This window comes from Oreochromis niloticus, linkage group LG20 (assembly GCF_001858045.2).
Source record: "Oreochromis niloticus isolate F11D_XX linkage group LG20, O_niloticus_UMD_NMBU, whole genome shotgun sequence".
Lineage (NCBI taxonomy): Eukaryota > Metazoa > Chordata > Actinopteri > Cichliformes > Cichlidae > Oreochromis > Oreochromis niloticus.
In genome coordinates, this window is record NC_031984.2 from 3,264,827 (window position 1) to 3,276,747 (window position 11,921).

The window sequence follows — 11,921 nt, forward strand, 5'->3', positions numbered from 1 at the left end:
TATATAAATAAAATTGAATTGAATTGAATCCAGCCATACAACTTTTGATTTTTTTTTAACGCCATTTTTCAACTGATCTTAAACTTTTGATTGAGACTATATGCCTCTTTCTCTCTACCTGTTAGGGCAGGGACAGCTCAGTTGGCAGAGTGGTCACCCCATGATCGGAAGGTCGGGGGTTCAAAGCTTAAGGTAGTCCACAAAATATCACAGGCTATTTGTTTTGTTTTTTTATAGAGCACTTTATTTTGATCAATATTATTTACTTACACCACTCCATTTGCAAGTGTATTAATGTAAAAGCTGAATTGTCAATAGACTACATAAAAAAAATAAAGCATAATACAAACATGGAAACATTTCTTTAGATTTACAACATGAGCACAGAATGGACACTTGACATAGTCTGACAAAAATTGCAGAAAGAGAGACTAGGTGTCGTGGCAGACTTGTAACCGTCTCAGTGGGAACCCGGAAAAGCTCGGGGAGGTGCAGGAAGTTGCAAAGGAAAACGAGGTCGGGCTGTCTCTGATCAGACTGCTGCACCCAACACCTGAACCGAGGTAAGCATCAGAAAACAGACTGCTGGATGGGCATGATTTGTCAGTGGTCTTTTGTATTGATTTTCTAGCTGCACCTCTTCATCTTCTTTCAGAAGTATTCATCAAATAACGGTTCGGTGTCTCTGATCTCTATCGGACAAAAAAACATTTTTGTCAGAAAACACAGAAATGTGTCTGTAAAGAACCAAGGTATTTCAGTCAGAACTAGACTGAAACCTGAACTCTTGTGTTAACTGAATGACATTAAACTACTGTAGACTTAAAAAATGAAAACAATTAAAATAAATAAAAAAACAAATTGTTTTTACTTCTGTGCTCTATTCCAGGCACTGCGTACAACAAAAACACAGTTCTGACTCACTGTGAGGAGTTGAACATGTGTCAGTGTGGATGATGATAATCTTTGAAAAACGAAACAAAATAGAGAGGATTAAAAGAGTCATTTTACGGACATTGTGAGCAGATCCAAAATCTAATCTGGATAGGAAGAGCTGGGAAAAGACCAGAATCAGAATTGCATCTTAGGCTGAATTAATGACTCTTTGAAATGATATCATATATTCATTATTGGCCTACATTTGTACAAAATTCCAAATTATATACACAACGTCATCATCATAGAAATCACCACTCCAATTGGTCATCATGATTTTAATATTCTCTTATTCCATAACAATGAAATATGCCTTGGACAAATATGACACATCAATATGTCATTAGTGTTGTCACATCACATCCTGTAAGCATCACCTGCTGTACATTCACAGTAACTGCTTGTAATCTCCTTACAATGATTAACCACACTTATATAGACTGTATATAACAACCAACTCTAAAATGTTTGTTCGCAGAGAAAAGACACAGGCAGACTACGGTAACGACATGTGATGTTACAACACTAGTGAAATATTAGTGTCATTTCATTCATTTCAAAGGTTTATTTGCATGACACACAAACAGACACAATTGAAAGGTACAAATGTGTTGTGCAAGGAACGAATTCAAATGTGCTGCAGATGTGTGTCACAAGTTGATCTGGCTGTAGGCTGTGGCACTTGGCCAGAGGTGGCGCTGGTTGACTCGAGTCCATGTTAGTGCACACAAAGTAAACTGCACGCTTTAGTTGTGAAGCAAAAACGCTGAAACCGAGGAAATAAAACGTGCGAGGGGAACGATAACGACGACAAGAGTCTCCCGATCGTTTATTCTCGCTGTCCTGTGAACAACACCGGCGTGGTGTTAATTGTTTGCTGTTTTTGCGATCGCGTCGCGCATGAGGATATCACCAGGTAAACTCGCGACATCTTCAAACATTTTGTTGTTCAACGGCATCAAGACTGACGGAGTGTGTTTGAGATAACCTCACAAGTAGGGATGGGTATCGAAAACCAGTTCTTGTTGAGAACCGGTTCCCACTGTTTCAATTCCTTGGCATTGTTTGCCATTTTTGCAAACAATTCCCTTATCGATTCCAGTCGCCCCGAATGACGTCCCCACGTTGCGGAGCGTCATTTACCTAGCAGGAAACACAGTGCGTAAGCGGCTCAAACGCTTAAAAGTTTGGTTATACTTTACGAGAACGGATAACAACAGGGCAACTTGCAATACTAGGGAGGAAACACTACGAATATGCAAAAGCATTTGCTCACAAAACACGCGATGACCTCAAATGAATGTCGTGTTTTTAATTCCGCTCCGGACTCGTGAATCTCAACCACCCGTTTGCACGTCCGCTCCCGTTAATGCGGCAGGTAAATAATCAACTAACAGTGTATATTATGTTAGCGCGATCTGCCTTATTACAAAACCTGCCATTACTGTGCATTTAGGTGACCATGATGAGACAGACAGAGTCTGGCTGGCTCAGATGCTGGCAGTTCTCGCTGCAGTCTACCGGTAGCGTCTCCTTTCAGGCCAGGATAGACGAATGTCACCGAGCAGTGACTAAGTTTGTGGTAAAATGTGTTTAATTGTAGGCAGGGACATTACTGGATATTCTTGTGTAATTGCTACAGAATAATTTATGTTATACTTTGTTATTGCTACAGAAGAATATTTATTTTATTTTTTACATTTACAGTTTTTTTTCCTGGGGACCCTGTGACACCCCATTGAAGAGCCGTAGGCTGTGGATCTCTTAAGATCTCACTGTTGGGTTTGTAAGGCCATGTTACTCCTAAATTTCTATCTTGTTCAAAGAGAAGATATAAAACAAAGTTCTAAGCTAATCGACCTTAGTGTTCTCCTTTTTTAAAAAGAATCGATAAGAGAATCGATAAAGAATCGAATCATTAAACAGAATCGAAAATGGAATCGGAATCGTTAAAATCTTATCAATACCCATCCCTACTCACAAGTGTCACAGATGACACATTTGGCGTTTTTTTGCTGGTTTGTCGGTAGCAGCTCCTGAAACACAAGACTGCCACACATCTGTTCGACCAATGCCAGTTGATCTAAACGCCAGTTGGTCTGGAACACCGGTAGGTTTTCGCTGTGCCAGCTGTATACATTACAGCTGCTTATGCAGTAACCATGATAACCACACTCTGAGTGGCTGGATCGACGGAGGTCAGACAACAATTTTACATGTATGATCTTAAAACAGGACACAGCCATTATCCGTCCTGGCCTCATATCAAATGTGAACGCAAACTGAGTCTGTGTTTGACGTTTGTTTTATATAATCTTCCTCTCAAACATTTAAACAGCAGCGAGTCTGCAGCTGAGGGAACACAAACTCAAACTGTCGGAACAGGTTTGATCGTGGATTCATTTGGTGATTTATTAAATGTATAACTGTTATTCTAATCTGCTGCTGAGTCTCTTACACTGATGAAAATGCAGAAAACACAGATCACAAACACCTGTTCCAACAATCACTTTCATTCCACTTTGATCTGCGACAAACTGAAGGTTCATCTCTGTTACAGTGTTGCGTTAGACTGCTATATTTTTGTGTTCTTTATGCTGTAGATTTTCACATCTCTGGAATAGTTGGCAGTATTAAGGATGATTTTCTGTAAAATCATATTGATATGACACGTGACATATTCGTAGATGACAGTTAGATAGTCAGCTGGGAAACTCTGGGTTAACTCAGAGATCTGAAGATATCGTGGATATGCTGACCTCGCTCCGTGGTGTACAGGGCCGTTTACCCTCATGATTAATATTCACAATAAAAATATTAGCCGAACATCATTAAGTCTGTATGTGTTTCATAGTGTCGAACAACCGTTGTACAGTTAAAGCCAGCAGTTACTACATGACGGAAACACCAACGTTATCTCTTTTATGCGTTTATACGCAGGTCACGCTGATTATTGAGCAAAAACCCAAAGATCAGCTGTTAATCGAATTTATTTGCGCTCTCTCCTCCTTAAACATGTTTTTAATGTTAGTTATAATTCAGAATTGGCGACTGAAACACGTAGGACACATAAGAACATCAGGAAATAAAACCCCGATAAATATAACCTCAGTAAAAGAAGTCAGTGTCAGCGGGGGTTATTACAGCTGTGTACCGGGGCCTGCGCTTTGTCGGTGGTAATAACAGCTCGACTGCTTGCGAAGCGAGCGGGTGTATCCCACGCTTTGCCGTGAGACTGGGCAGACATCTCCGAAATCATCGAAGCACTTTTGCAAAGAGGCTGTATCTTGACAAACCGACCAGACATATGAAGATTAAACCACTACATTCTCGGCTAAAAAAATATTAAAACTGTATTTGGTGACACACAAACAGGGTTTTTCAAAGTTCAGTTCTGTTAGTTTCCACATGCCGGTTGTTGTGTGCTAAACACAATGGCCACCAGGCCAAAGCAATGGTTTTGACTCGATCAGCGTTAACCCCGCCCCGAGTTTGATGGGTGAGGTTGACAGATAAAATTAATTCATGGTGAGACCTGAAGGAGTCAACTGTGCCAAAATGAATTAATGAAATACACCATTAAATAATTATTTAAATGTGTCAATAATTACTTAATTAAATGTGCCATTTTTTTTAATTATTCCCCATTTTAATTATTTCCAATTTTAATTAATTATTGTCACATTTAATTAATTATTTAATGGTGTATTTAATTAATTCATTGTGGTAGTCCTGGCGTTCCATAGGTCATTATGATAGTTTTGTAAATGTAAAAACAGCAAAAAGGTTTTAGTGAAGACAGGTACAGCAGAGACCTCGGGGGGTAAATGTGCAGATCACCGTCTTCACATCAGTGAAGAAACATAATGAAGTGTCTGATTTTTTGTATTTTCACAGTAAAAGGGAAGTTGAGTGATGTCAAAAGCTGTAAGATAAAATAAGGATTGTGGGTTAATTTACCTTGTGACGATGCTTGGAGTTCATACTTTTGTGCCTGCAAAGTAATTTTATGAATGAATAAAAAAAATGTATTTCTCACTGAAAAAAGAAATGACAGAATCTCTGTGCACTAATTATTGGCTCTTCATTGTGTTTCTGCGCAGTGTTAGTGTTCAGCAGATTCCTAATATGGATTGTATTTGCAAACTAGGAGGAAACAGAGTTCAAACTAGTGTAAACTAATGTATTTTTCGATTTCTAGTTAACTTGAGACAAGATTACAAGTTCAACTTATTCATGGTCAGCTGAATGCAAACAAAAACTAGTTCCATCATTTTAGACCAGATTTGTCAAACTCTAGGCCCAATCTGGCCCTCAACATAATTTATTATGTCTATATTTCAGTTTGCATTTCTGTTTAAAACAGGGTTACCTTTGGTCTTTTCAATAATGTTCATCTTGTTTGGTCCAACACCTAAAGTATATGTTGAGTTCTGGCTCCTTCAGTGATTGAGCATGGCGCCCCTGACAGAGTCTGGCAGCTGTAACATCTGGTATGTATATAACATGGGCGATCGTGGCTCAAGAGTTGGGAGTTCGCCTTGTAATCGGAAGGTTGCTGGTTCGAGCCCCGGCTTGGACAGTCTCGGTCGTTGTGTCCTTGGGCAAGACACTTCACCCGTTGCCTACTGGTGGTGGTCAGAGGGCCCGGTGGCGCCAGTGTCCGGCAGCCTCGCCTCTGTCAGTGCGCCCCAGGGTGGCTGTGGCTACAACGTAGCTTGCCATCACCAGTGTGTAAATGCGTGGATGACTGGATATGTAAAGCGCTTTGGGGTCCTTAGGGACTAGAAAGCGCTATATAAATACAGGCCATTTACCATTTACCATTTACATCACTTTACCTGCTGATGTGCTGCTGCTTGATGATGCTGTCCCCCTCTGTTGGAGCTCCCCTCACTGATCCAGTTGATCTGCTGGTTGGTTGCTTCTGGTTTTTGATGTTTTGCTTTATTGATCATTTGTTGAGCAACATTTAAACAGCCGTCCCAGTCTTTCCTTTTTATGTTGCTCATGATTTCTTTAGTCAAAGTCTCATTTGCTTCTTTCCTCAAAAGCTCCTCCAGAACTTTTTTCTCTTCTTCCAAAATCAGTTTGTAGTAAAACGTTTTCTTGTTGCAACAACTGTATTTTTTTACAAACCATTTTCTCCATCCACTCCAAGTCATGAAGAAAGCTGCAAGAGTCATGCTGAGGAGCAGAGAGTAAGCAGCAAGCTGAAAAAGAAGCAACAAACATACAAAACATAACAGCATTAATGTGTCTGTGTATTTATTATACTTTCATAAATTAAAAAAACAGAACAATAACATTACATGTGCACTGTGTATGAAAAATAACAAAACATCCTCACCTTTGACTTCATTTGCAGCTCAGTTATTTGAGCTGTTTCATCAGCTGTGTTGTTCGAAGGTTCACAGAACAGCTTCCTCTTTTTTTCATCAGTGGTACAGCAACTATACCAGTCTGTGAAAAGCAACACAGCTACAATCCACAGCAGACTGATTAGAAACGCTCTGATAACGCGCTTGAGTACAATGCATAAAAACGTGGATGGATGCTCCGCTGTGCTCCGAAATGTCTGGTCTATCAGGAGCACCAGGAAAAATATTAAAAAAACAGGCACGACCACCATTTCATTGCAATCGAAAGTGTGGCCTGAGCAAGCGCACATCTTGGCCTGCAGATACATAAATGCGAAGAAAATCCCAAAGCCTGTGCCAGTGGTGCCGATTTTTCCACTACGAGCATATTGCAGGAGTTTTTTCAACATCTTGAGCAGTTCAGTGCCTGCTGAGGCTGCAGCTTCTGACCTGTAAAATTACAGACACGGAAAAAGAAATATTTCCTGCTTTTCACACCAAGTATCACAGTCTCTTTGAAAGTCAGCTTGATATCTCAGTCCTATAGCAGCTGTGAAATGAGGAAGTCGTCCAGTCAAAGTGATGAAATGAGCTCTCTTCTCCCACCCTCACATAAGAACCACGAGTGTTGCTCCTACAGGTGGCAGGATGCAAATGCAATATGACGTCATGAGAAGGAGTTTAAACAGCACTCTGTTCAAAACTGTTTCCAAAGTCGTGTCAGCGAATTTCAAAATTTTCCCAAACACTTTATACTATGATGAGATTGTGTGTCACAACAGGTTTTTTGATGAATGAGTTGAAATGATGAATTCTATCAGCACAACAAATACTGAGTATCAGGTACTGTTAGGCACTAACACTCATTTAAATACAGTATTTTAGGCTTAGATTCTGTTAGTTATCGTAATCCAGGCTTCATAATATTTCTGTTTTTTTATGTTTATTTTTTCAACTGCATTATGACTAACAACAAAAAATCTCCACAGTTTGAAACGTAGAGTGTTACAGATACAAAGTGAATTTATGTTATTTATGTCATGAGATGTTAAAACGTGTGTTTAACACTATTTAGTCACCACAGCCTGTGGAGTCTACTGTAAAGAGATGGCAATGACTCAACCAACTTTTTATTCAGTGTTGAAACAAAAAATCTCGAGCAAACATGAACAAGAGAGAGGAAGAAGAAAAAGAATGCAAACAGGGTGGAGTGGGTGGAGATTACTGTCAGGGGTGATTTGTGGCAGAACAAGTGAAAGTTTACAAGATGGCAGTGAGACCTGCTGTGATGTGTGGTTTGGAGATGGTGCAACTGACAAAAAGGCAGATCTGCAGGAGGCGGATTAATGCCTTTTCATTTAAGTAATTTATGTTGTAATGATACCATTAACTGCAATCAAGCTCACTCGAATCCTCATAAATAAATTTAAATATCTGTACTAAATTTAATACAGACAGTCAGGTTTGTAGGTGCTGTTTGATTTGGCATCATCTCACACCGGATACCCTTTCTGGGGCAACCACAACAGCACAAGAAGACAAATGTTTCCTGTGTTTCATGCAAATTATCATATTTTCTGTTAGCAGTGGTGGTCAGTCCATGGTTTCTGTTACAGCAAATGTTTGCAGGTCCACTGTGGCTTTCGTTTGTAAATCAATGCATTCTAAAAAATGCATGTAAAAATGTATAGAATAACTGAGACAAAGATCTCTAGACTGTCAGTGTTTTGTGAACTTCTAAAATCATACTTCAAATTATGCTTGTGGTTTAATGTCCTTAAGACTTTGTCACTTCTGAAAAAAAGATATGAGAATGGGAGCACATGTTGTCCTAAAAATCTGTATTGTAAATAGCTTAGAGCACTGATGGTTACAGAGATACTAAATGTGCAAAATGAATGTCAGATCTGCCAGTTTCATAGGCACTCACAAACTCTGACACAATCAGAGATGCAGGATTTTGAACTGAGCACTGATGATAAGCTGGATGGTCTCTCTACTCTTTCATGCAGAGCTTGTGGCATCCATCTTTTCCAAAATGAATTTCACATCACAATTCATCTTTCCACAGAAAAGTTTTCAACTTTGCATCTGTTCATTTCCTGACATTCTTTCTTTACTCTCATATTATATTAGATTGTTTCCTCTAAATACCAGTCCATTTGTTACCATGTTCACACCATGTTACTTTATCTAGTCAAAACTCTGTTTTCATAAAACCTTTCTGACTCCTTTTCATGCGATGTGCCTTCATCTCTGTCACTGCATATATCTAGACCACTTCCTTTCTATACATGGTTTAGTAGTTTCATTGTGTAGCTTCAGAGTGCAATCTGCAAATAATTTATTACTCCATCCATCAATTCGCTACAGTTTATCCTTTTCAGGGTCCCCGGGGTGCTGAGGCCTATATCAGGTGTTTTAAGGTGAGAGGCAGGGTACACCCTGGACAGGTACCAGTCTGTCGCAGTGCTAACACATATAAAGAGACAATCATTCACACTCATATTCACTCCTAACCCCACTAAGTGCATGTCTTTGGAAAGTGGAAGGAAGCCAGGAGAACCCACGCAAACACAGGGAGAACATGCAAACCCCACACAGAAAGACCCCCGCCTGATGGTGGAATTGAACTCAGGACCTTCTTGCTGTAAGGCAACAGTGACAACCACTGTGCTTTATTACTCAATAAATTAAATGAAGTTCAATTATGTTCAGGTCTTTCAGATGATTGTTATTGGACTAACATTCATATAAATTCTTTTATTCTTTTTTCATTAAAAAAAGACTTTTGTTGCTGGTTTGGTTAAATTACATTTCAAACACTGGCACACAGCAGCTGGCTTAAAACAGATTTCACAGATACCATCTTGAGCCAACCACGCACAGGAAGACAAATGTTTCCTGTTTTTGTACCACGTGTGACAGGCACTATTATCCTGTCACACGTGGCACGTGTCACACATTATATTTTTGGTTTTTAAATCAATCCAGCCATAAAAATATATTCAAAATTACACAAAAATAACTGATACAAATGCTGCAGAGGAATAGTCAATCACATGGAACATACCAAAGATTGTAGCCAGGTGCAGGGAACGCTTCCTGTTATTGTCCTGCACTGTGTTTAATTTCCTCTATGGTTAGGGCTGATTTACACTTTTACCTGATGAGCTGCTGTGATGTATTTTATTGTGTTTTACTGGTGTATTTTCATTTAGTAACTTGTGTCATAATTTTTATTATAGTCAGAAAATGAATATTTATGTGTTATACACAGTATAACAGTATTCTGTTTGTTTGCAGGCAGAGCACTGACTGCTGTTTATTCTATGATAGTTTCAGCTTTCATTTGTTTGTTTTGCAAATTAATTGTTGAGATTCACATAGTATTAGTTTTTCCTTTTTCGTTTCTAGTGCTGTGGTGGCTGCTACTGGCCACAGGCTTTATTGGTAAACTGGGAGTTCACTCACTTTTTGCTGTAACATAATCTGTTTGTATGTTTCTTTAATTTTGTGTTTAGGGTTGTTTTTATAGTTTGAACACTAATACAATACTCCCAGTTTCCCAGCAGTGGTTACCTGGCTCCCAGCAGCAGAACTACAGCTGTCTTCACATCCTTTAATAGTCTTTATGCATGCTCTGTCTTTAAACTTAACAGTAGCGCTACAAGTGAGTCCTTTATGTGAGCCAGTCTGAGTCAAAATGGGTACAACAGAGACCTCCAGTGGCAACTGTGCAGAACAGCATCTTCATGTCAGTGTAAACCAGGGGTGGGCAATCTCAGTCCACGAGGGCTGGTGTCCCTGCAGGTTTTAGATCTCACCTTGGGTCAACACACCTGAATCACATGATTAGTTCGTTACCAGGCCTCTGGAGAACTTCAGGACATGTTGAGGAGCAAATTTAGCCATTTAAATCAGCTGTGTTGGTTCGAGGACACATCTAAAACCTGCAGGGACACCGGCCCACCATCCCACCATCGCCTTAACGCCCACTCACATCCTGGGCCATCTGATCTCAGGAAATCACATGATAGGGTGGGGCCAGGTTTCACAATGAGCTCACCCGAAACCCTGGCTGATTAGGACCCACACCCGCTTTCACACCTTGGCTCATGTGATTAGGTAGAGGATCACCAGGGGGTCCTTTGTCCCTCTTTGGGTGGAAACTCCCACTAGGTTTAAATCTGGGACTCCCCACCATGACCTGGATGACTGAGAACCTTCACAGACACGAGTATACATGTGGCTTCTGTGAACATTTGTGGTCTTTGAGCTTGTAAAATTTAAATATTCATATACATGCATATATGCACCATGCAAACACAATTCAGTGACATGAGAAGGGTTTTGAACAGCACTCAAATATCACGATCATTTGGACTGCTGTGCAACAGCATTTCAAACTTTTCTTTTGGGCTCTAATCCACATCCACTTCTTAGCGTGAAGAGATGACATGTCAGAACCAAAATGTTATTAACATCAAAGTGCTGTGTAAGTTGGACATTATTAAACTGAAAAACACCAATAAATAATTAACAATTACATTTATTAAGGTTTTATAATTGGATAAATTCAATTGGCTATTGATTTCATTATTTACTTATTTATTACATTTTTATGTACTTCAGGAATGTATTGACAGGTGTAATACATTCTATAGATACCATATTTCTAAGATTTTCAGGGCCGAGTACAATAACCTCAGTTTTATCTGAATTAAGAAGCAGAAAGTTAGCGGCCATCCAGGTCTTTATGTCTTTAAAACATTCCTGTGTGTGTTACCTGGCTTCATGGATAGATAGAGCTGCGTGTCATCTGCATAGCAGTGAAAATGTATGTTATGTCTTCTAATGATGCTGCCTAAGGGAAGCATGTATAATGTAAACAGAATTGGTCCTAGCACTGAACCCTGTGGAACACCATAATTGACCTTAGTGTGTGAAGAGGACTCTCCATATGATACATACAGACAGGAGGAATATATATAAAACAAGGGAAAAGGCATACAGGTTTACAATCTTAAAATGGAAATCGCTGAAACTTCCCTTAACTGGATAATCGAGCATGGATCAACCCTTAAAATGAAAAGTAGTTTAGAGTCAGTTTGATGTTTTTATAGCTCATTTTTGTTCTCACGTGTTTACATTGATTTGCTCATTATCACTAAGGCTAGCTGTTGGAAAATCTTGCACAAAAAGACTAAAATAGATATAGAAAACCTTTGGCAAACAAGCCCACTATGGGGCTGGCTGTCACAAAGTGTCAGGGTGTCATTGATGGTTAATTACTTTTTATTACAATTAACTGCAGCAGCAAGTCAGGCTTGCAGTTTTTGTATTTGGTCATGTTTAACAGAAGACTCTTCTCACACAACTGCAACACCACAGGAAGACAAATGTTTCCTGTTTTTCATACCAACTATCACAGTGTCTGGTTACCCTTGTGATGCGTTTATGGGTTTTTTATGCTGTAAATCTTTCCAGGTCTGGCTGACTCATTGCATATTTGGTTTTTAAATCAATCCAGCCACTAAATTGTACTTAAAAATACATGGATGCATGGAACAGAGCCATGTTTACCACTGCAGCACTGTAGCATCCCCTGTTATTTTGTCAGCA

The 11,921-nt window shown here is 39.4% G+C and overlaps 1 protein-coding gene across 5 annotated transcripts; it reads right to left on the reverse strand.

The window, feature by feature from the left end:
- Window positions 1–223: 223 nt before the first annotated feature.
- On the reverse strand, window positions 224–6,932 carry LOC109196252 (uncharacterized). 5 transcript variants are annotated; one of them, XR_002057772.2, is made up of 5 exons: window positions 6,287–6,932; window positions 5,778–6,149; window positions 4,897–4,930; window positions 872–964; window positions 224–692 (listed from the first exon to the last, which is right to left on the reverse strand). XR_002057772.2 is itself a non-coding variant. In XM_019350127.2 (5 exons), exons 1-4 carry the CDS (start codon window positions 6,704–6,706, stop codon window positions 945–947), a joined length of 846 nt encoding a protein of 281 aa, XP_019205672.1. In that variant the 5' UTR covers window positions 6,707–6,932; the 3' UTR covers window positions 224–692; window positions 925–944. The 5 variants fall into 5 exon arrangements, 4 of the variants coding, with proteins under 4 accessions (XP_019205672.1, XP_019205671.1, XP_019205673.1 ...); XM_019350127.2 differs by having other exon boundaries at window positions 925–964; XM_019350126.2 differs by having other exon boundaries at window positions 224–964.
- Window positions 6,933–11,921: the final 4,989 nt, after the last annotated feature.